At 40.5% G+C, this 25,411-nt stretch overlaps 1 protein-coding gene across 1 annotated transcript in view; it reads left to right on the top strand.

Annotated features, from left to right (window-relative positions):
* Nucleotides 1-25,411, top strand: part of DNAH11 (dynein axonemal heavy chain 11) — a 708,797-nt gene that overhangs the window by 100,299 nt on the left and 583,087 nt on the right. The window contains exons 12-16 of the mRNA XM_030201723.1: nucleotides 524-919; nucleotides 7,394-7,726; nucleotides 11,151-11,405; nucleotides 11,495-11,664; nucleotides 14,897-15,119. Of these exons, the coding sequence (XP_030057583.1) occupies nucleotides 524-919; nucleotides 7,394-7,726; nucleotides 11,151-11,405; nucleotides 11,495-11,664; nucleotides 14,897-15,119 (1,377 nt within the window). The remainder of the gene's footprint in view (nucleotides 1-523; nucleotides 920-7,393; nucleotides 7,727-11,150; nucleotides 11,406-11,494; nucleotides 11,665-14,896; nucleotides 15,120-25,411) is intronic.

Consider the following 25,411-nt stretch of genomic DNA (forward strand, 5'->3'; position numbering starts at 1 on the left):
TGGACATGCCTGTGTTAATGAGATGGTTATGATGTTTAGAAGTGCCCTGATGGTTAGATAATAACTTTAAATCCTCAGTTCCACTGTGAAAAATTCATCACTGTGGGCTATGGGACAAGAATTAAGTGAGAAGTTTGAGAGTGCAGTTAAAGTGAAAGCACAGAGAAAAGTCCAATTAGTAAAGGAAACACAGTATTAAAAAAAAAAAAAAACAAGATAGATGTTTTTCCTTTTTGAAAATGACCTTCTTTCCTATTCAGATTTTGGATTTTTTTTTTTTTTGCAAAACGTCCAAAGTTGGACTTAGATGTCATAAATACCCCTCATAGTAATCTATGGAACTTTGTAAGTCTAAGTGTTTTGAAAATAATCCCCTTAAATAAGCTTGTAGCACAGCTTAATTTGCTACACTATCATAAGCAATACCATTTGTCTAAGCACCCTTCTGTAGTTTTGAATACTTAATTTATAATTTTCCACATTTTATTCTTTTTTGTTGCCAAATTTTATTTTATGGGATCAGCTTCTGAGAGGCCTTGAACTCATGATTCAGTGGTACAACAAGATCAAGCGGACAGTTCTGGAAGTGGAATGCCCTTTGATTGAAGATGACATGAAGATTATTAGTGAGCAGCTGAAGGAGGCAGAGGAATCCCTTACGTGGAAGGAGGCAAACTGCTGGGATTATATTGTCAGAGTGAAAAACCTTGTGCATGACCTGGAGCAGCGATTTCAGCAGTCAAAAGATAATGTGTCTGTAGTGCAGCAAATAATGATGAGATGGACAGAGCAAAGCTTGTTCTCTAGAAAAGATAACCGAAAGGACGCCTTGTTGAATTTGGAGGATAAAGGGGATAGAGTTGCCAAGAAATACAAATTGATACAAGAGGATGGCTACAAGATTCAGAAACTTGTAGAGGTAATGTCATATTTTTCTTTCAGTTGTTCCTGAGCAGGTAATGAAGTGCACGTTTCTTTAAACTGAATTGCTGTTTAGCTGCTTTGTATCTAATAAGAGTGCTACTTTGCTGATAGTCTTCAGAAGTCCATTCATATATCATACTAATACGCATAAAGCATGAATATAGGGGAAACATCTGAAGAATGGACTTTGAGAATTTAAAGTGTAGCAGGTGTACAATAACAAAAGGTGCAAAGAGCTATGCCAAACAACCATAACATACCTAAAAAGAAAAACAAACTGAGAGAGCGCCTAAATGAGGAAAACTAACACAAAAATTGATAATTTATGTAATGGTTTATGGTTTTAGTCACTTACTATACCGCTTTCTATGAGTCACATCAAAGCAGTTTACAAAAAAAGAAAAATACAAAATAAAACATAAAGAAAAAAAGAAGACTGGGAATTTCCTGTTCTTAGGTCTCATATTCATACCTCTATTCACAAAGATGCATTTTCTTACAGAAAGTATTCATTATTTTGTCAAAGGGTACTATCAGGATGTGCCATCTGTCCAATATCAACAGCTGAATACAGCACCATTTCAGTCCATGAATGTTACTCCTGCAGGAAGACACTTGTTCAGCTCAAGATTCAGTAGGTCTTTATGTTCTTCAGCCTCTAAACCACTTAAAAGTATAAAGTTCAATGCTCTTATTCCTCAGTAGTAGTCAAGTTGGCAATGAAGTAGGTTGAATAATATAGAGAAGTTTCTAATAGGTCACTTGGTAAATATTCCTGCATTTTGGATCATTTATGCAAAAAGCATTCCCAGATGCACTGCAGCTCATGAACTCTAAATGATTCATAATACACGCACTGTTTTCCAAATAGTGCAAGAGTTTCATCCAGTCTGTCTTCCCATTTGCAGTGTAGATTGTCAGTAATCTGCATTCCTCCCAGGTCTATCTCGACTCACTTGGGCCTCAATCTCCTGTTACGCTTGCACTCAACAAGCCACTTGCCAGGTGCTGGAGAGGTTTGCAGTCCATCTATATATTCCTCCTAGCAAACTCCTAAGTGACTCCCAGGTTCACCTGACCCACTGAGAGTTCTGCTCCTGTTACCTGTATTCCATCCAGCCACTTGCCAGTAGTATTTTCTTTTCTCCAGCGCTTTCTCTTCCTGATACTGACTTTCACCAATCTCAAACCACTATGTTCCTCGACCACAATGCCCATTCTCTATTTTCATCCTCTCACCAGCTATTTTATCTTCTACCCTCTCTTCTGCTCTTAAGCTTTGATATGTTTCTTTTCATTCAGCATCTCCATTCTCTGAGCATATCTCCTCCTCATCATTGTTGTCGCACGTTTTCTACGCTTCTCTGTATTCTCCTGTCACCAATTCCAATCCTGGCCCTCCAAGGCTACTCTCACCCCTCCTATGCAGATCTAATTACAACCCCTCCAAACTTATTCCTATTACTCTCCTTTCTCCATAATTATAGTTTGCCTGCTTTGTTCGCAGAGATAAGTTCTCAGGTTAGTGGCAGAGGATGGAGAACTGAAGGAACTTCCCTCATCCTCTCAGATTTGCATTTATTAGCTTTCTGTCTCCCCCCCCCCCCCCCCCAAAAAAAAAAATGTAACCTATCTTTCATGCAAACTCGCGCTCACACACACTATCATTTTTGCCACCAGCCTCAACCTTCCTACCTGTTGAGTTGTAGATGCCACAGGATAATAACATAGTATATTTTCAAGCCTTTTTATTTCTTAATATATTCTTATCTTCCTTTATATTTATATTTTGTTTAAATTTATTTTCATTTTTCTGGCCTTTCCATATTAATTCATTTTTTATCCTCATTCCTCTCCCCTCTGATTTCTAAGTTTCTGTTATTCATTTTATTCTCTCAGCATTTCTTCTAGATTTTTCTATCTTGTCATCTTTCTTTTGCTTTTGGTCACACTTTCACCCTTCCCCACTTCCCCTTATCTTTCACATGTTTCTTGTATCTCCTGTTCCACCCGTCCCTCCTTGCTTCTGTTGTCAGTGACATCTTCTCCCTCCTTCCTTCTTTCTCTAGTTTTGCCCTTACCACTCATCTCTCTCCTTTTCCTCTCCCTCACCCTCCCTCTCCTGTCCTTACTCATCGCTCTTCCTTCCACCTTCTCTCCCTCCTTTATCTCCTCCTCCTCCACCTAAACCCTGCCCTCATTCTTCTCCCATCTGTCATTTTTCCTTTTCTTCCCCCTCCCCACACACTGTCTCTCTCTCTCTCTTGCAATTTTCTCCTGCTCCATCCCTCCCAGCACTCTTTCACCTTCCCTGACACATTATCTCTGTCCTCCCTATCTTTCCACATGCTGTCTGTCTCCCCTTCCCGCCAAGCACACTCTCCTTTTTCCTCAATCACCCAGTACTCTCTATCCCTCCTGGTACATTCTGCTTACTCACCAGTTTCCAATTTGTCAGACCATATATTTAATATGTGGGGACCCAAAGTCAACAAAGTATATATGTTGTCCCAAACAGTAGTCTTTTAAAATGAAATTTTCAACTTCTATATAATGACATTTCAAAACTTCTCCATATCAATATCAATGAGTGCAATCAATACATTCTTTTTATTTATGCAGTTTTTAAATACTTAGGTTTTTTTAAGGGGATCTTCAGAATCTACTGCAGCTCACACCATATGAACACATGTTCTTTTGACATAATGGTTGTGGCGCAAATCGTCGCTGATCCACTTGTTTTGTAATTTTTAAATGGCTTCTGCACACTTTTAGTTTCATTGTAAACATTATCACTTATCTTTTAGCTGGCAGCAAGATTTCAACTCAGGAGAACCTCCGCCGACTTGGCCAGGTTTCGAAAAACTTCCTCAGGGAAGAGGTTCTCTATAAACACAGAAATATCATAGCACTATTATAATTACACACTTGCTAACCACCCCTATCAAAATTTTCAAATATAATAGCTCTCACAGCTGCATAAGCGTCATGCTCCTGTATAAGAAGAAAAATGGCCGTGGCGTCTCAGCACGGGCTTGTGATTTAAATAGCTTACACCTGGTAATGAAACCACACAATACGATTGGACCATCAAGCTTATCCCATCAGCCAATCAGATCAGAGACCACCAGTCAATTTCAGAATTAAGTCCTGCAGGTTGAAGGGACTGTAGTTGAAAAATCCAGCGCTGCTCCTTATAGTTTAAGAGTTGCCTAGCATTCCCACCCTCCCACCCTAACTGGACACAGTCAAGAATTCTCCATTTAATCTCATTTAACTGATGATGAAAATCCAGCCAATGTTGGACTAATGGCACTGTGAGGACCTGATTCTTAATCCTAGATCTATGTTCATTGAGACGAGCCTTAACAGGACGACTTGATCGCCCTATATAAACGTTTTGACAAGGACATATAATCGCATAAACTACATTACTAGTTACACAGTTACTAGCATTTGAGACCCAAGATGGCTATGCGTTTTCAGGAAAGAGGCTACCCCAGACCGACTGTCAAAAAAGCCTACCTAAGAGCAAACTTTTCTCAGAGAGATTTGCTATTGCAGTACCAGTCCAAACCGGAAGAGGAAAAGTTAACACTCATAATTCCATATTCTCCTTTAAGCTCCAGAATCAATAGAAGTATTAATCTCCATTGGAGGATTCTACAAGTTTGATTGCTTTTTAGATCATCCTATCTGTGCTTTCAAACGTAATAAAACTATAGGAGAAATGCTTACCTATAAGCGTTTGGATTATAATAAAGACTCTTCAGATGTTTTGGGTCATTTCAAATGTGGATCCTGCCAATGGTGTGATCTGACCATTGAGGGGCCTATGTGGCAATATCCTGCTACCTTACGTCTTATCTACAATTCCCAGCAGCCCCTGAGGGAGAGACACAGTAGAGCCAGGGACTACAATTCCCGGCAGCCCCTGGGGGAGACACAGGGTAGAGCAGGTAAGAGCGGTTCACACTACCAGTCCCAGAAGACTAAGGGGAAAGAGGAGACTCTGAGCAAGTTCAATCAGGGGAATGAGGAGCAGCTGGGAGAGAGGAGTGTAGAAGAACCCATGGATTGGCAATCAGGGGGTAGTGGAGAGAGAGGGAGAAAGGAGAGCCTGGAAGGGGGAGCCCATGGATATCTCTGCTCTTGCTAAAGGTAGAGAATTAAGAGGGCAGATGGCAGCCTGGTTCTCTGGCTTAATGCAGGAAGGGAAAAGGTGGCTGCATCAGAGGAGGGATTGAGGAATGAATGTTTCAACCTGGGTCGTGTGGGTGGTTGTCAGCAGTTGGTGCGGACAGTGAAAGGGTGGTACCCTTATACTCCCTTGGCCTGTTAGTAGGTGGGTAGGGGAAAAGAAGGTTGAAGTGGAAGAGAGATTCTTAGGGTTTGTGCTGTGATAGAAGTGAACTGTTTGAATTGGGGGTTTGCAACAGGACTTTCTCCCTCATCAGGAAAACTGAGGAAGCGAGAGAGAAGGGGGAGACGGGAGAGTCCCACTGCTCCCCTCCCCTTTTGAGGGGGGAATGGGAAGGGAAATGGGGAGGGATTGTTTCAGAGGGAGTTTGAGGCTGAGGGGTGGTGGAATCCGGGAAACACTGAGGGACCACACCCACCTAGGAGCTGTAGTCCCAAGTCATGGGACAACTAAGAGGAATAATCCTCCAGCCTGTAAACGCTAAGAGGCTGAGCGAGATTACCCTGGCTGTGGATTTCAATATAGCCCTTCCTGTGGGCTGGTAGATTACAAAGGACCTTGTGAAATTCCGAGCCATTGAGCTCTGAGGGTAAAAGAGAAAAACTTCCAGACTGTGAAAGAGCAGAGATGTGACCGTATCATGTGGCCCCCATGGATGTGATGTTTACAATATTCTAATGCTTCTGTATTTTTTTTATGTTGTGACTACACCTTGCGTTTTGTGTGCAATTCTAGTCACTATCTCAAAAAGATACAGCAAATTAGATTGGTAGCATGGAATCTCGCCAGGTACTTGTTTTCTAGATTGACCACTAGAACATTTATGTTCATAAATGCTCTGGTTAGCTGCAGAATGAAGGACTGCTTATTTGTTAAAGCATATTTCACCTATTAAATTTCTTAGACTGTGCAATACAGCATAAAAGTCAGTCAAACCAATAACAAAACAGAACATATCCTAGGACACAACCAGTAGACCTACAATGTTTTAGATAAAGGCCAGTGTTTCCTAAAAGTCAAAAGATGGGTCTCAAGCTACAACTCAATGGGTAATGAATTCCACAGAGAGGGTGCAGCATTAAAGAGGGAAGGGAAAGGGAAGGGGAAATGGGACTTGATATACCACCTTTCTGAGGTTTTTTTGTAACTACAATCAAAGCGGTTTACATATGTTCAGGTACTTATTTTGTGCCAGGGGCAATGGAGGGTTAAGTGACTTGCCCAGAGTCACAAGGAGCTGTAGTGGGAATTGAACTCAGTTCCCCAGGATCAAAGTCCACTGCACTAACCACTAGTCTACTCCTCCAGCGTGCTACGCAGTGCATTCCAGTTGCAAATAAGCTTGCCTTTATCCTGAGCTTGCAGCAAACCAGTGCTCCCCAAAAGGCTTCTATTTTATTGTACCCATAAAATGAAACATATTATGGAACCAGTTCTCATTTTCAGTTTCTAGAAAACAGGTTTATTTATTTATGTATACATTTATTTATGTTGTGCTCAAATGCACAGTGGTGGTCAAGTAAGTTACACATTGAAGATATTTTATAAATCTATTGCTCCAGGTAAAATATTTCTTATAGAGGCTTTTTGAAAGTTGCCAACCCTCTATGCAAGTGGCAGTACAGTACACGTGGTTTTCCATGTTAAATGTACTTTTGCCTGCATACAATGAAGGTGTTCTTGGCTGAGGATTGGGGGTGGTGAATGGCTATGTTGGCAAAGCAATAATGCATGTAGTTTTTTTCTCTGAAAATAGTACCTGTAGAAAAGTAAATGCTGGTCCATTTTCTCTGCAAATTTTTGCTGGTACATGTGGTAATAATCAATAATTGACATAAAACTACATGCATTAGTACTGGTGTGGAAATTTTAACTATGGTCTTCAAAAGAACATCTTGTTTGAATTCCAAGGGCAAGAGTCAGACCTGTGGAGAATGTATGTCCTCAAGTGTTAGTTTCTTAGTAAATTTCTGTGTTCAGTCTCAGAAGTGAGAGTGCCTTACCTACAGTTGGTGGAGTAGGAACAACTTAATTGTTCACTCCTGCGTGCTTGTAGAAGGGAAGGCATATTATGTAGGATGAGAGATCTAACTTTCCTGCTAATATCTGTGAACAGTTTTCAAGATCTGTTAGAATGCAAGTGTCTGAAATACATTTCATTCAGTACTGTCAAGGAGTACTGAAGTATACTGAAATGTTTTCTATTAGGAACTCTTAGGTAAAGTACTGAATATGGCAACAGTTACTAATCAATACATTATGTTGCAGGTGAACATGAAGCTTCTGAAAGCTGATTCAACTTTTGATTCCTGGAAGAGTTATGCAGAGTACATGGATGACATTGTGGTTGATGGCTTCTTTAACACAATATTGTGCTCTTTAGACTTTTTCTTGGAAAACACAGAAAGGTCTTTGAAACCTGCTCCATTATTTGAGGCACAAATGATTCTCAGTGCTTCTGAGATTATTTTTAAACCATCACTAGACAAAGAAACTGGTGATGGTTTCTATGACCTTGTAGAGGAACTTTTAGGCAACATTTTTAAAATGTCTGCCCAGGTTAAACGAGTAGCAGTACATCTGGAAGCAGAAAACTACCAGGTATTTTACTATGATTCTTCGTAACTACTGTAGCTAGGTTAATACTGTGTGGTAAACATGTATTCTTTCTGCTACAATGACAGCAGGCCAAAAATGTCCCTTTTCTGCACTAGCTGGCTGTTGCCACGGAGTGATCAATTTTATGCTGTGTTAAATCTTATATCCTAGGGTGCACGGGTAGAGGAATAATAAGTAGAAAGGAGGTGACAATAATGTTATATGTTGGTGAGACCTTACCTGGAATGTTGTGAAATTTTGAAGGCTATGACCTCCAACAGGATATAGTACAGACTGGAGATGGTCCAGAAGAGGGCTATCAAAATAGTACATGGTTAGCACCAAAGTCTCTTTCTCTACGTTTTTCTCTCTATATATAGATAGATGATAGATATGTATATGTTTCACAATTGGGAGTAGAGGGGAAGGAGAACAAGATTAAAAAGTAGCAGTAATCTAAAGAAAGTATTTTGAATATTGGGAAGATTGATCTGTGGGAGGTGAATGAGACAGAATGGATCTTGAATTAATCTGTAGGATTTCTGGTGATGTATCATCTTCTGGGGAGGGATGAGGAGCAAATAGGTATGCTACTTTAGTAACATAGTAAACGACAGTAGATAAAGACCTTTCCTTGTCATCAGCAACAGATGAGTTTATCAATTATGAGTCTATCAATTATCAATTCTATCAACCTGGAAACCAATTACCATCTTAGCACATCCCAACTGACCTTGTCGTTAAGCTAGCAAACTGTTCCTAACTTCCCCTTTTCACCATTCAGGTACAATTTGGTTTCAAATGTATGAAGCACAGAAATTCTTGACCCAAGAATTAATACAAATTTAAATATCCATTAAAGTTATCCTAATTACACTGGACCATTCTGTATGCATGTACTTATCATCTAAAAGCTTGTAACAAAGTTCACAATATAATTCTTAAGCTGCCTTGTACAGCTATGTCTCTTGGCATAAAAAAACAGAATCATGCTCAATTGAATTTTCTGGAAATGGAGGTCTCCAAATTTGAAAACTCACATATCATTTCTGGGCACCACACTTTCCCATCATCAGAATTACTAAAGCTCAAGTATGAGTTCAACAATCTCAGTAGTCACTAAGCCCAAACGGATATGATGCAACAATGTTCAAGTCATTATATTTCAGCCAATAAATTGGGTGGTTTATTAGCCAGATATTTGGCTAATCATAAACAATGCACAAGAATTGCCTCTATCATTAACGGCTCTGGTCAAGCTCTCCAGAATGACTCTTCAAAGATTTATATACTTCATCTCTTCCTGGTCTTTTTAAAGAAGTAGACGATTTTTGTTTTGTTTTAATGTAATTGTTCATTTTGATATGTTTTTATGCATTTGTAAGTAACTTGTTCCTTGCCTAATTAATAGGTGGGTTATAAATGTTGAAATAAAATAAATGATTTATACGTCTACCACATCCTACTATGTCAGACTCTCTAAATGAAAGATGAAGAAGCAGACGTGGTGGAATATGAAGTTATAAGTCTGTATTGTAGAGAGCAGGTTAAAGGACGCTCGACATAGCCATGTTTCGCCCAGTTGGGCTGCTTCATGGGCGGAACGCTTTCTCATCTGCTTTTTATAACTCTCAAAATGTCTTGTTGGGTGTTCCTATGATAGAGGAAGAAATAAAACTTGACATTAAATCTCTTGCAACTCGTAAATCACCTGGGCCTGATGGTTGTCCTACTGAATTTTTAAAAAAGTTTTTAGTTCTGCTTTGTCTCCCATATTATGCAATGTATTTGCCTATCTTAGATCTCATTCATTTGACCAAGGCAGATTTACAGAAGCACAGATCTTTGCTCTTCCTAAGCCTGGAAGAGATCATTCCAAGGTTGCCAATTATAGACCAATCTCCCTTCTGAATCTGGACTGTAAAATTTTAGCTAAAGTTCTTTCCTCTCATCTTGAAAAGCAGTAGGTCACCTCAACCATCCAGATCAGGTAGGCTTCATGAAAAGACACTTCAAACTGTTACACATAAATAATATACACATAAGTAAAATTATCTTTCACTCATGTAGACTTTATGTGGGAACATAAATGGCCAAAGATTCACTTAGGTCCTAGAAGACAGAAAGTTGTGGTCATGGGAATTAGATTTGAACTGCGCCTTCTGTCACCCCCCCTACACCTCCGTGTCCGAAGGCACTCCTTTGGACCCCTTTTCACCTCACCGTGGAAAGGGGTTCCGCGGAGGTCTAGAGAGGGGTGGATAAACAGACTCCTCAAAAAACATTAATTATTATCTAAGTATTCTGCCAAAATTGGCTCCCTCTTCTTTTTATAAAAATCTTGAGAAAAAAAATTCTAAATATCTTTTGCACAACAAAACCCTTCGAATTGCTTTAAATATGTTAAAAGCTGCCAGAATTGATGGAGGGGTATGTTTCCCAGACTTTTTTTCTTGTTGCTGCTGCTATTCATTATGGGGCTATGTGGATGACCCATTCTGATATCAATCAGGATGATGCTGCTTGGCTCAAAATTGAAGCTGATATGCTACTGTTTCATGTCCTGTCTCATGTAGGAATTAAGGGATGTTTTTTTATGTTATACAAACCATATATATACCCAATCTTGGGCATCTTTGTTAATAAATGGATTTTGTATGGACTCCTTTTTGTATAGAATGGGGTACATATCAGGGTTGTTCTCTTTCACCCCTATTGTTTCTTTTGACATTGGAACCCCTGCTGTGAGCAAAGGTAAGCTCCTCGTTCCGTTAAGCAGCAGCCCCTGTTATTAATGCCAACAGGATACTCCCTTCACTCCACAAGTCCTGGCAGGGAGTATGGGCAACCAAAGACCTTGTGCGCTGCTGGTTCACTGGTTTTATTCCCATCCAACCCACCCTCCTATGTATAACCTAAACTTCATAACTTTACACAACTCCAACAGCATATTGTAACATAGAACGTTTTCCTAACTCCACCCCTTACAGTGGAGGGCTAATGACCCTGATTTTCACAGGGTCCTCAACCCCCAAGCACACTATCACACACCAAACTTCTCCCCGATGATAGGCAGGGCCATCGTCCTTTAGTAATCCCCTGGGGAACTTCAAGACCTTACTCCATTTCCCCAGGGAGTTACACATGTAAAATGAAACTCCACCTGTGCTCAACTCACACTCTGCCCCAAACATGCTCACATATGGGTTACATGAAAGCATGCATCTTCTTGTCTCTGCATGTACTTTTCGTATGTAAACCCTGAAGTTTTGTATGTGTGTAAAAAAAAAAAAAAAGCCTCTATGTGTGAAAAATTCTTTATAAAATCTGCTCCATACTATGTGTTTATATATATATGTAATAGAAACTTGCGTTAGGCATCTGTGTAGTTACAAAAAACAAAATTATTTTCTCTGTGTTTATCTAGGGTGATATGGATGGCATGATAGACCTTTCTGAGATTCGTCAGGAGATTATGGCCCGAGTGACAGAAGTCATCGATAAAGCTTTGGAGTATAGGAATTCCTTTGACCCTTATGCTTACCTCTGGGCTGATGACAGGGCAGAGTTCATGAAGCAGTTTCTGTTATATGGCCACATTTTCACTCCAGAAGAAGCAGAAACTCATTCTGACGCTGGAGTGCCTGAATTTCCCCCTACCATTGAACAGTTCAAAGAGCAGGCAAGAAAAAAAAAAACACTATGCATGAGTCATAATTAACTTAAACCAAAGTGAAATTTTGAGTAAATTGTCTTTTCTGTTCATTGTAGATTGATATTTATGAGAACCTTTACATTCAGATGAGCAAGTCTGAAGATTTCAAAGTCTTTGAAAGCTGGTTTAGGGTGGATCTGAAGCCTTTCAAAATGAGTTTGTTAAACATAATTAAGAAATGGAGTTGGATGTTTAAAGTGCACCTCATGAGATATGTTATTGACAGGTAATTTATCAATTAGATTTTAAAATATATCATCTTGACATGTTTTTCTTTCTAATGGCCAATGAAAGTAATCTTCTTTTGATTAGAGGAAAATGTTTAATAGGATTATGGAGGATCGTTTACCTTAACTTTCTATAACAATAGTGTTGCCTGTAACTGGATTCAAAATTTCTAGGTGAGGAATTTAGATTAAAGAATTCTCTCTCTGCAAGCACTTTTTTCCAAGGTCCAGATCTCTCCTATCCCCACCACCCAAATCCAGACGTACCCTATTCATATTTAGAGTGCGTTCTTGTTATTCATGCGATCAGTATTTGCTGTTTCATGCATCCTTGGGGATGTAAATAAAGACTGCAATTTGCTAGTTGCACCACTTTGTTCACATATTTGCGGACATGCAATTTCAAAACATGAACTCTACTCTGCCACAACATCACTCTGTATTTGTTCATACCGATATTGGCGATCGCCTGTACGGTAACATGTAAGCCACATTGAGCCTGCAAATAGGTGAGAAAATGTGGGATACAAATATAACAAATAAATAAAACAGCCTTCTTATGCTTTCACTTTCGTGTTTTTGGTGTTTGCTTCTGGAAATGTTCAGCAAGCATCCAGGAAGTGAGTTGCAAGCTTCCAATCATAAGAGAAAGAAACATGTTTGTTTTTGTTAAGTTTTGTCCCATGCAGGAACCTTAACCCTATATATCCCATAGGAATAATTATTCACTTTCTGTGATTTTGTGGAAACATAGGTATAGCTGGAACTAACCCCTATTTTCCCATAGGGACATTGTTTCAGTATTTGTGAATTCATGGTTTGCAATGTTTTCTATGAATCATATCATTGCCATTAGCGAGAATGCACGGTAAAAGAAAATGGTTGCAGGAGGTCCAGGAAGTGCTTAGAAGAGTTATTGAAACAAAATGAAAAGCACACCTTTTTTTTTTTTTAAAGTTTATGCTCTGTCTTTGTTTCTTTTTGTGGCTTCCTTATTAGGTGTGGTAGTGACAGTGGCAGTAATGATAGAACAGCCAACTCAGAAATACCAGTTTCTCCTTTGTCATCTGTGGGGAAAACTAGCGAAGTATATGCCTGGGCTGAGTATCACAGCTCTTCTTAGAGAATGTGGTATATTTTTAAAGAAAACTTAAGGAAGTCATTTGCTAACAGCATTTAGCGTACACTGCCACAGGGCCCATAAAAATAAAAGGGGTCCTGTAGTACATAATGTGCATTAACCTATAGTATATGATCCTTTAAGTCATTTTGGGGTGCTTCCTGGGCCCTCATAGGCTTTTCTTTTAAAGGCAAAAAGAGGGTAGAGAGATTTGTGGGGAAAGGGATTCTCTGAAGGCAAAAATGTTTCCCGCAACTAACTATTATTGAATAAAACTCATAGCATGTATAAGAGGAACTCTGAATTGTCAATTATGTTTTAAGTCAGTCTAATCACTAGTTTTGTTAATAACATAATCTAATATTGCATCACATTTGTTCAGTGTACTCTGCGTGCTATATTCCTGGATACATTTTTTTCTTTGCTATAATTAAATCTCTATAGATTGAACACATTCAAGTGTTTAGTAGTACAGACTGCATTTTAAAATACTCTCTCTGCGCAGGGGAATGTAATGGGAATGTAGTTGAGAATCAGCTACCAGCAGAGATTAAAAAAAAAAAAAAAAACGCTTCAGGCTTGCTACATTATATAATGTTGTGTATAATTAGTAGGCAAGCATAGTTTTAGGATGTTACAAAATTTTATGATTTAAGAAGCAAAATATAAAATACATTTTTGTGTAAATGTTTAGACACTCCTTGTAAAATTAATGTTTTCATAGTTCCTGCTTGGTCCATAGTTAAACAGGACATCTTTCTGCAAATTTTAATGCATCGTTATATTTGCTGTTTTATTTATTGATTAACAAATGCAGATCAAGAACATGGTTAAAAAGGCAGGTGCAAATATTTGGACACACTTTCAATGGAGGGGTAGCCTAATGGTTAGTACAGTGAGCTGAGATCCTGGGAAACTGGGCTCATTTTCCACTGCAGCTGCTTGTGACCCTGGGCAAGTCACTTAGTCCACAACAGAAATAGGTTGGAGAGGGCCCAATGTCAAGAGATCAGTTACCACACACAAGGGTAAGATGCTCCAAAAAACTTTAATCAGGACCCAACACGGTCCGTGTTTCGGCTATATCAGCCTTCCTCAGGGGTCAATCAATTGGGATTCAGCAATACATCAACTGAAGGAGCATTTAATAATCAATTAGTAATGATCACAAAAACCTTGACAAGCACTCCATATAACGCACACCGACAAAGTCATCAGCGTCTTGTTTTTCACCATGCTGTTTCTTGAATTTTATGTTGTTCCTCTCCTTCCATCTTTCCAACCACCCAACAGTGGCTTTGAATTCAGTTAGTCCAAGACTTTCAGCTAGCTGGTTAGCTTTCTCCATAAGCAGTGGACCACTGACAGGAAACTGTCTGCTCCTGACTCGAGAAACCCACCGAAGAAGAGCATCTTCTAACTCCTCAGCTTTTCTTGCCGGTTTTCGTTTCCGTTGTGGATTTGTATTGTTTTGCCAGTCTTCCAGAAGCCAGTCTTTCTGCTTCAAGACACGTGAAATTTGACTGGGATTGACACCATGTTCTTTAGCAATATATGTTTGACTTTGTTTGTTTTCTAATTTTTTAATAGCCTCTATTCGTTCAGCCAGTGTCTAAGTCTTACAGTTCTGCCGCGACGACGACGACCCCAGTGTACACTAACAACATTCTTTCGCTTATTCTGCCTGTGGCAGCTAAAGGGGTGGTAAATTTGAAATCTTGTTGGTTGTCATGTGCCAATCGACTTCCATATCCCATGCGCGTGCTTATGCAGAGTCTTTCCTGCAGAGGAGCGGTCTTAAACCATGCATATAAGCGAATCTTGCACTTATCAGTGGTTCGCTAAACTGAAGTTTGCCCGCATAGGAATAGATGGTGCCAGAAATGGGACCGAAGTACGACATGCAGTTAAACAGAGCATGCGCTTATCCGATGTGCACTTAAACGGAGTGCACTGTATATATATATATATATATATATATATATATATATATTTGAAGTAATACCATGCAGATGTCATTTTTCATTGAAATGTACTATTTGACTAAGAGTTCCTAAACTTTTTTGTACAACTGTATGTAGACTGATGTTAATTTTTTCTAATTGTTACAGTTTGACTGATCTAGAAGAGTTTATAAAAGTGACAGATGCAGGACTTCAAAAGAAGGTAAATGAAGGGGACTATAATGGACTTCTAGAGATAATGGGACACCTTCTGGCTGTGAGAGACAGACATCAAGCTACGGATGACCTGTTTGAACCATTGAAGGAGACGATTACTCTGCTAGAAAGCTATGGGCAAAAAATGCCTGAACATATTTACATACAGTTAGAGGTAAGATTAAAATATTAAATTACTATTGATGGTCCACTCTTAAAATTGAGATATTGTCTACACAACTCAAATTGATTACTGAATAAGGGATTGCTATGGATAGCCCTGAAAATGTTGCAGCATTTAGAAAATACACTTGCCAGATTGCTGGTTGATGCTTTAAGGAATGATCATGTCACTCCATTCTTATTTGAGTTACATTGACTATCTGTAACCATTGTTCATAAGTGCTTTTTACATAAGCAATCCTAAATACTCAACTGAATTCCTGTTTTGCTTTGATCCTGTTAGGGTCTTGAGGGCATCCCAACAAATGTTGCTGATTATCTTATCAGTTTCTTCAGTCAGATTATTGTATATATGGAATAAGGTATTCAGTTGTTTTACATGAAAACTATGGAACCCTGTCTCCTTGGAAGTACTGATCAGAGTGAACATTTAGGGACCCTTTTACTAAAGCATAGTGTGTGCACTAAGGGAGTCATTTACTAAGCGGTGGTAAGCCCAACACGGGTTTACTGCTCGCTAAACTGGAAGTACCACCACCGCTGGGTTAGTGCAGGAACCCTTACCGCCACCTGAATGGGTGGTGGTAAGTAATCCCTCCTGCCGTGACTGCGTGGCAAGTGCTTCACTTGCCACACATCCATTTTTTAAATAACCCCCCCCCCCCCCCCAGCCATTTACCAGCTGCAGTAAAAGGGGGCCTCACTGTGCGCCAAAAACACGTGTTGACACTGCAGGCTGTCTTTTGCTGCAGCTTAGTAAAAGGAACTCTAAATGCTAAGAAGTTAATAAATATAAAATGGTTTCTTAGCATTTAGCGTGTTTGAATTCCATTAGCGCACATTAAGCTTTAGTAAAAGGGCCCCTTAGTTATTTAGAAAAAAAAAAGGTTAAGATTTGGCTTTTTACACATCTAGTTGTCATTTTTGGATTTTTCAGACTATTAGAGTTTGTTTTCTATTATGTGTTTCATTTTTGTTTTTTTTATTATTTTACTTTGGTTATATTTATATTGTAATAACATAAAAACAGATTATTAAATCTTAATAAGCAAGTAATGAAGACTACTTACACCCAGGAGTTTTCTTTCTGAAATTAAAAAGTTTATTTTATTAAAATAGTTCAGAGTATAAGCATGCTGAAAGTATTATTAGTCAGTAAGTGGAATTAGGAATACAAGTGGTAACAATTCACCACTGCTGTAAGTTATGTGGGCCCAAAATTTTGGAACTCTATTCCTGCCGATATCAAATCTGAATCTTCTTTTGTTAAATTTAAAACCACCGTCTTTTCTAATTGTTATATCCTTCCTCTTCTTGATTGTTTGTGTGCCTATATGTGTGTGCCTTCCCTCCCCTGGCACAGTGTGACTATGATTAGTATTATGTAAACCACGTAAAGGCCAGTTCCTGTCATGGGCGGTATATTAAATGCTTGAAAATAAATAAATAAGGAATAAAACTTGTAATGAATCCAAATAATTGTTTAAGGTTAGAAAGCCATTCAAATCTACTAATATTTTCTTATAATTTACAATACCAGTGTGATTATAGTATACTAGTAAAAAAGGCCCGTTTCCGAAACCAATGAAACGGGCGCTAGCATGTGGCTTTTTTTTATGTGTGTGTATGTGTCACAGAGTTATTTTGTGTGTGTGAGTGTGTGTGTGTGTTAGGGTGGGGTGTGTGTGCAGGTTGTTGATGTGTCTTTTTTTTTTTTTTGGTTTGTTTTTTGCTTGGGGGGTTGGGGGATGTTCTGTGCTGGCAAAGTGGGATGGATTGGTGTGGCTTAGAGGGTGTGTTTCTGTTGTATTGTATGTGTGTGGTTTTGTCTGTCAAGGAGGTTTGTGGAGGGGGGTGTTTCTGTTGGTGAAATGGGGGGGGTCAGCCTTTGCTGAGTGGTGGATTGTTTTTTCCGGGGTTTTTTTTTTTTTGTGTTGTGCTGAGGCAGCAGTGTTGTTTTAGATGGGTGGAAGGTAGAGGAGCACGTTCTTGGTCTTTCGGGTTTTTTTAGCCGTTTCAGGGCTGCTGTAGGGGAACGCTGGAAGAGAAATGTGCTGTGGGAAGCAGCGCCATCTTTTTCCTTTGGGCTGGGGTTCTCTGCATCCTGGAGGAGGGAGATGGCTTGCCTGAGGACTGGGATGGTTGTTTTAAGTTGGCGGAAGGGAGAGTAGCACGGTCTCAGGCCGTCGAGGGGTGATCCGGTATGTTTGGTCCATTTCAGGCCGGCTGCAGGGGAATGCTGGAACATTTATGCGCTGCGGGAAGCAGCGCCGTCTTTTTCCGGGTGCTCGGGGAATCCCTGAGGTGGGAGACGGCTTGCCTGAGGCTGGGGATGGTTGGGCACGTCCTTGGCCGCTTTGGCAAAAGGGGAAGAGGAAGGGGGTGGGGAGTTACCTGCAGCCGCGTGTGAAAACGGGTATTCTTTGTTTGTTTTGTATTATTAGTTTGCCTTTCGAATGATGGAGGTGGTGCATCGGTGTGCGGTTGTTTCGTTAGTTTGGCAGCCAGTCTCCTGCGATTCCTAGGCAGGGAAGGAGTACTCCTCCCCCTTCCTTGGTTGCTGTTTGCTGCTGGCTGGGTCGCGGGTAATCCTTCCAGCTAGGCTGCAGCTTGTCCTGTTCGCCCACGTCCCAGATGGTGAGAGGCACGCTGTTCTCCGGCTCCACTGACTCCACGTCAAGCGAACCCAAATATAGTCTGTGCTATAGGCCCTCCGGCACTCTTCAGTACCGGCATTAGGCATTTAAAAATCCCCCCCCCCCCCCCCCCCGGTCTATTTTTGCACATACTCACAGCAGGAATATTCTTCTCTCGTTCAAGCGGTGGTTCTGTGCTCTCCGTGCTGCACAGATAATGAGCCGTTCTGCTGGTGAATGCTCCTCCCTTATTGCCACGTAGTTTCCTCTGTTAGGTCCGTCTTACTTCACCTAGCGTTGCCTGGGAACGGTTTTGTGATGGTCCTTTTTGTTTCAGAACGTTGAGGGTGTTTTTTCTGATTGGTCCGTCATGCGAGGGCGGGGCAGAGAGACATGGTCAGTGTTGTGGCTTCACCACCATGAACTGACGAACCCTTCAGGGAGTGACTGAGTGACTTCAGAATGTTGTCTTCAGAACGTTGAGGATGAGTTTTATTATAGTAGATATTTATATAGAAATTAAACTTTTTTCATTCAGTTGTCTCAGAATATATAACTAGAAATAAGATTTCATAATAGTGGTATATAAGTTATTAAAGTAACAAGGAGGGTCATTTTTGATATGACGTCTAAATCTGAATTTGGGCGTTTTACACAAAACGTCCAAATTCTGAACAGGAAAGAAGGTAATTTTCAAAAAAGAAAAACGTCTATTTTTTTTTCAAAAATACTATGGATGTTTTGTGATTTGGTTGTTTTCTTTGGTCCATTTTGGAAAAAAAATGTCCAAGTGCAAACCTTACAAAATCAAGCCATTGGGATGTAGGAGGAGCCAGCATTTTTAGTAGACTGGTCTCCCTGACATCCCAGGACAGCAGTAGAGCACTCTAGGGGGCACTGCACTGGACTTCATAAAATGCTCCAAGGTACATATCTGACCATTGCTCCCTTACTTTGTCTGCTGTCCCCCCAAAACCCACTACCCCCAACTGTACACCACTACCATAGCCCTTATGGGTGAAGGGGGCACCTATATGTGGGTACAGTGGGTTTCTGGTGAATTTTGGAGGGCTTGCAGTTTCCTCCACAGTTGTAGCAGGTAGGGAGAGGTAGGAGGCTGGGTCCACCTGTCTGCAGTGCACTGCACCCTCTACTAGACTACTCCAGGGACCTGCATGCTCTTCTGATTGGCCTGAGTATAACATCTGAGGGTGGCACAAAGGCTGGCAAGTAATGTTTTTCATCACATTTTGGGGGTGGGGGTGGGAGGGGTTAGTGACCACTGAGGGAATAAGGGAGGTCTGCATTTGGACGTGTTTTATCACAAGAATGTCCAAATCAGTATTTTCTGAACCTATTTTTAGACGTTTTTCTATAAAGTCCATCAGAGGTCCATCCAAATCTCAAGGGGGCGTGTTCAGTGCAGGACTTGGGCGTTCCTAAGACTTAGATGTTTTTCAGCCATAATGGAACAAAACAAAAACGTCCAGGACTAAAACTTAGATGTTTTGAGCTAGACCTGTTTTTATTACAAATAAGGCACAAAAAAGTGCCCTAAATGACCAGATAACGACTGGAGGGAATCAGCAATGACTTCCCCTTATACCCTTCCAATTTCCTAAGGTCTTCCTGCAATATTTCATAGTCCGCATGTGTTTTAACAACCTTCAATAGTTTTGTATCATCTGCAGATTTAATCACCTCACTCGTCGTCCCAATTTCCATATCATTTATAAATATGTTAAATAGTATTTGGTCCCAGTACAGATCCCTGTGTAACTCCACTCTCCTCCATTGAGAGAAATTACCATTTAACCCTACCCTCTGTTTTCTGTCCATTTACCAATTCCTAATCCACACCAGAACCTTTCCTTCTATCCCATGACTCTTTTTTTTTTTCCTCAGGAGTCTCTCATGACGAACTTTACCAAAAGCTTTCTGAAAATCTAGATACACTACATCACCCAGCTCACCTTTATCCACGTGTTTATTCAAGCCTTCAAAGAAATGAAGGAAGTTGGTGAGGCAAGACTTCCCTCGGCTGAACCCATGCTGACTCTGTCCCATTAAATCATGTTTGTCTACGTGTTGTGTAATTTTAATCTTTATAATAGTTTCCACTATTTTGCCCAGCACCGACATCAAGCTTACCAGTCTATAATTTCCCGGATCACCCCTAGAACCCTTTTTAAAAATCAGCATCACATTGGCAACCCTCCAATCTTCAGGTATTAAGGATGATTTTAACAGTTTACATGTTACTAACAGCAGATCAGCAATTTCAAGCTTGAGTTCTTTGAGTACCCTTGGATGTATGCCATCCAGTCCAGGTGATTTAGTACTCTTTAATTTGTCAATTTGGCTCAGTACATCTTCCAGGTTCACCGATATTTCTTTCAATTCCTCCGCATCATCACCCTTGAAAACTATTTCCAGTACAGGCAGATCTCTTACATCTTCTTCCGTAAAGTCAGAAGCGAAGAATTCATTCTGTTTCTTCGCTATGGCCTTGTCCTCTCTGAACATCCATTTTGCTCCTTCTTCATCTAACAGTCCCACGAATCTCATTGAATTCTTTGACTGGGTGACTGGAGAATTAAATCAGGGATGTGATATAGACGTAATCTACCTAGATTTCAGCAAGGCTTTTGACACGGTTCCCCACAGGAGGCTCTTGAACAAACTGGACAGGCTGAAGATAGGACCTGAAGTGGTGAACTGGATTAGGAACTGGTTGACGGACAGACACCAGAGGGTGGTGGTAAATGGAATTTGCTCGAAGGAGGGAAAGGTGAGTGTAGTGGAGTGCCTCAGGGATCAGTGCTGGGACTGATTCTGTTCAATATATTTGTGACTGACATTGCTGAAGGGTTAGAAGGTAAAGTTTGCCTTTTTGTGGATGATACTAAGATTTGTAACAGAGTGGACACCCGGGAGGGGGTGGAAAACATGAAAAAGGATCTGCGGAAGCTAGAAGAATGGTCTAAGGTTTGGCAATTAGAATTCAATGCGAAGAAATGCAAAGTGATGCACTTGGAGTAGAAATCCACGGGAGACGTATGTGTTAGGCGGGGAGAGTCTGATAGGTACCGACGTGGAGAGGGATCTTGGGGTGATAGTATCCGAGGATCTGAAGGCGACGAAACAGTGTGACAAGGCGGTGGCCATAAGTAGAAGGTTGCTAGGCTGTATAGAGAGGGGAGTGACCAGCAGAAGAAAAGAGGTTTTAATGCCCCTGTATAAGTCGTTGGTGAGGCCCCACTTGGAGTATTGTGTTCAGTTTTGGAGGCCGTATCTTGCTAAGGATGTAAAAAGAATTGAAGCGGTGCAAAGAAAAGCTACGAGAATGGTACAGGATTTGCGTTACAAGACGTATGAGGAGAGACTTGCTGACCTGAACATGTATACCCTGGAGGAAAGGAGAAACGGGTGATATGATACAGACGTTCAAATATCTGAAAGGTATTAATCCGCAAACTAACCTTTTCTGGCGATGGGAAGGCGGTAGAACTAGAGGGCACGATATGAGATTGAAGGGGGGCAGACTCAAGAAAAATGTCAGGAAGTATTTTTTCACGGAGAGAGTGGTGGATGCTTGGAATGCTCTCCCACGGGAGGTGGTGGAGAGGAAAACGGTAACGGAATTCAAGCATGTGTGGGATAAACATAAAGGAATCCTGTTCCGAGGGAATGGATCCTCAGAAGCTTAGCTGAGATTGGGTGGCAGAGCCGGTGGTGGGAGGCAGGGCTGGTGGTTGGGAGGCGAGGATATTGCTGGGCAGACTTATACGGTCTGTCCCAGAGCCGGTGGTTAGGAGGCAGGGATAGTGCTGGGCTTCTTTTCTTCGTTTGGGTAATTTTTCCATTTTTTTGAAGGACAATCTTTTGGTTGTAATGGTCTCTTACTTCACCTTTTAACTATGCTGGTAGACGTTTTCTCTTCTTTCCTCCTTTGCAAATACATGGAATGCATATGGACTATGCTTCCAAGATGGCATTTTTGAATAACGTCCATGCCTGATTGAGTATCCTAACCTTTGCAGCTGATCCTTTTAGTTTTTTTAACCATTTTCCTCATTTTATTATAGTCGCCCTTTTGAAAATTAAATGTAGATACAGTAGATTTATTTTGCGGGTTCATCCCAGATAGTGGCTCAAACTTAATCATGTTATGTTCACTGTTTCCCAGGGGACTCAACACTACCACTTTTCGCACTATGCCTTGCATGCCACCAAAGACCAGATCCAAAATGGCTTCCCCTGTCATCGGTTCCTGGACCAGCTGCTCCAAGAAGCAGTCATTTATTACATCTAGAAATTTTATCTCCCTAGCACTCCCTGATGTAACATTTATCTAGTCAATATCGGGGTAATTGAAATCACCCATTATTATAGCATTGCCCAATTTCCAGCTTTCCTAATTTCTGTAAACAATCGAACAGCACAACTGGCTTTTCTTTCTCCCGTTTAGTCCCTGCAGCAGGAATGCTCCCTGTATGCTGCGGTCTGATGCAATTTCAGTGGATCCAACCAAAGTAACTGCATTCTCCTCCCACAGCTGTATTCCAAACCACTCCAGTATTACACAATTTGGTGCAGGGCCACCTCTGGAGCTAGAGGGAACAACCCTGGTTCTGGCCCTCCTCTTTCCCATGTTGGAACACTGGTGATTCCCCACAAAATTCAAACACACAACAAGGGTGCAGGAGCTCACTGCTGTGCATCAGACTCAAATGCCATCTTGGCACCTAGCATGTTTTTCTTTCATTGCTGCAGTGTTTTGGAATGCTAAGCCCTTGAATTTATGCACCGAAGATTCTTATTTGAGATTTAAGTCAGCCCTAAAGATACCTGTTTTTGAATAGGCTTTCTACACTCCTTATTGTCTGGCCTCTCTCACATTGGGTGAAGGGATCTAGGAGTGGATGGCATAGGTTCCTTTACTAATCTAGCTTTTCCTTTTCTATGTGATTTGGCATTCCCTTCTTTCTGTGTATTTTGAATTGTCATAATGAATTTGTAAACCACTCTGCTGTCTTTTACAAAGGGTGGTATATTAAACCTAATAAACCATAAACCAATTGACAGTCTGCTTCTTATATGTCATAGGAGATAGGGAGTTTCTCAGATGTTCAATTTGCACTGCACTTTGCTTCTTGAAAAATTATGATAATGGCTCTGATGTTCATATATCTTGTTTCCAGAACAGGTATCTGTCAATCAGTTCTCACAAACTGAGCAGGTGGCACTTTAGCACTCTCCTTTCAGTCCAAACCATACACAGTTGACCAGTTATTCAAGAAAGAGTGGAATGTATTATGACCACAGCATTCTACAATTTATATCTATGGATACATTCACAATAGCAAGCAATTTGCATCATGTATACATTTTACAATAATAAACAAGTATATGACTCGGTTTCTATCTAGAGCATTTGGGGCAAGTGGCCTAGCCTTTTGAGCCATACAGCGCTCTCTCTCTTTCTGCCATAATCATGAGATATGCTACAGTGGTGGTAATATTAGCCCAAACTGACCACAATTGTAAATTTTGTTCAGCTGGAATATTAAGTCTGTCCTAATAGATGCTTTCTGCATTGGGTAAGGAATTCACTTAGACACCCCACCATACCCAGGGCACCTGGTCTAAGACCAAAAGACCACTATATATTAATCACTTTATAGTTGTGGGAAGAGGGATTTAGATTTGTTAGGAGCTGGACAATATTCTGGGGAAGGGGAAGTTCATTCTGAAGAAGATGGGCTCTACCTGAACTGGGATGGAACCAAGCTGTTTAAGAAGGAAGTAAGAGCAGTTTTTAAACTGTAACTTGGGGGAGTGCATAGTTCCAGATTAAGATATTTTTGAACAACATAATCAACCCATAATCAACCAGGGAAGTTAAGGCATCTTGATAGGTTGCAATAAAGGCAGAAGTGATCCAGGTGTGTTTAATCTCTATCTGGTCTTCCTTTAATGATTTCAGACTATTTTTGTCAGCTGATAAGCAGGTTGTTAATACAAACAAGAAACAGACTTTGAGATGTCTGTAATCAAATGGTAGAAGCCTAAAAAATAAGATGGGAGAGTTAAAAGTAAATAGTACTAAATGAAGATGTAGATATAATTGGCATCTCAGCAAAAGAAACTAACCAGTGGGACACAGGTACTGGGGTACAAATGATATCACAATAATAAGGTGGATCAAATTGGAGGAGGGGTGACATTATGTATATTAAAAGGAATTGAGTCCAACAGATTAAATATTCTGCAGGAAACAGATTGCAATGTGGAAACTTTATGGATAGAAATTCCATGTGTGAAGGGAAAGAGAATAGTGGTGGGGGTGCACTATAATCTCACACCTGTAATAAAGGTGCTCATTTTCAAAAGAGAAAAACATCTGGAAAAACCATGAAGTGGCAGAAGGCCTTTTTTTTGCCAAAACATCTAAGTTGCAGTTTTCAAAACTGATTTGAGATGTTTTCTCTGTGGTTCATCCAAATTTCAAGTGAGTGTGTTTGGAGTGTTTGGGTGAGGCTCATGCGTTCCCAAAAGTTAGACATTTTTCACCCATAATGGAACAAAACCAGAACCTCTGGGGCACATATTGAGACGGTTTAGTCTACACATAGTAACATAGTAGATGACGGCAGAAAACGACCTGTATGGTCCATCCAGTCTGCCCAACAAGATAAAGTCATATGTGCTACTTTTTGTGTATACCTTACCTTGATTTGTATCTGCCATTTTCTTGCCCAGCACTAGCCCCGCCTCCCAGTCTCGGCTAAGCTTCTGAGGATCCATTCCTTCTGAACAGGAAGTTACCAAAAGATGCCCTAAATGATCAGATGACCACTGTGGAAATTAAGATATGACCCCTCCCCTTAAATCCCCCAGTGGTCACTGACCCCTCTGACCTCGTAAAGACGTGACACTGACAGTACACACCAGGTTCTATGACACCTTCAGATATGATGGCCATTCTTATTAGAGCAGCATGCTGGTCCCAGGAGTAGGCTAGTGGTTGGTGCAGTGGAATGTAGAGAAGGGGACAGCTCTATCTCACTCTAACTGGTACACTTGTGGTGGAAAGTATGAACCTACCATACCTTACATATGTGACACCTGAAGGCTTGAGGACTATTATAGTGATACACAGAGAGGTACAGTTGTGTTTTTTCTGTTCCAGGAGGGCTCACAATACAATATAAGGGGGTTACAGTAAAAGTTGTACCTGGGACCTTTTATTTGAAGTGCACTGCAGTGCCCCCTAGGCTGCCCACTGCTTTGCTGGGAAGTCTGTTTGGCCAGTCTACTAAAAATACTGGCCCCCGGACATCCCAATGGCTTGTTTTTGTGCACTTTTCCCTAGGACTTTTTTTTCTCCAAAAATGGTATCTAAAGAAAGATGCACTGAACACAAAAACATCTAGAAAATGATGATTTTCAAAACAAAAATATAGACATTTTCTGGTTCAAAATTCTATTTGTCACTCAATTTTTGGGCATTTTTCACAAAACATCCCAAATCAGACTTAGACATCCTATCGAAGATTCCCCTTTATGTCAATAAACCAACAACATTAGGTCAAGGCGCACCCCTGCGGTGCTTACCCCACTTACCATATCGGCACGGCCCTGT

Source organism: Microcaecilia unicolor, chromosome 1 (assembly GCF_901765095.1).
Source record: "Microcaecilia unicolor chromosome 1, aMicUni1.1, whole genome shotgun sequence".
NCBI classification, from domain to species: Eukaryota; Metazoa; Chordata; class Amphibia; order Gymnophiona; family Siphonopidae; genus Microcaecilia; species Microcaecilia unicolor.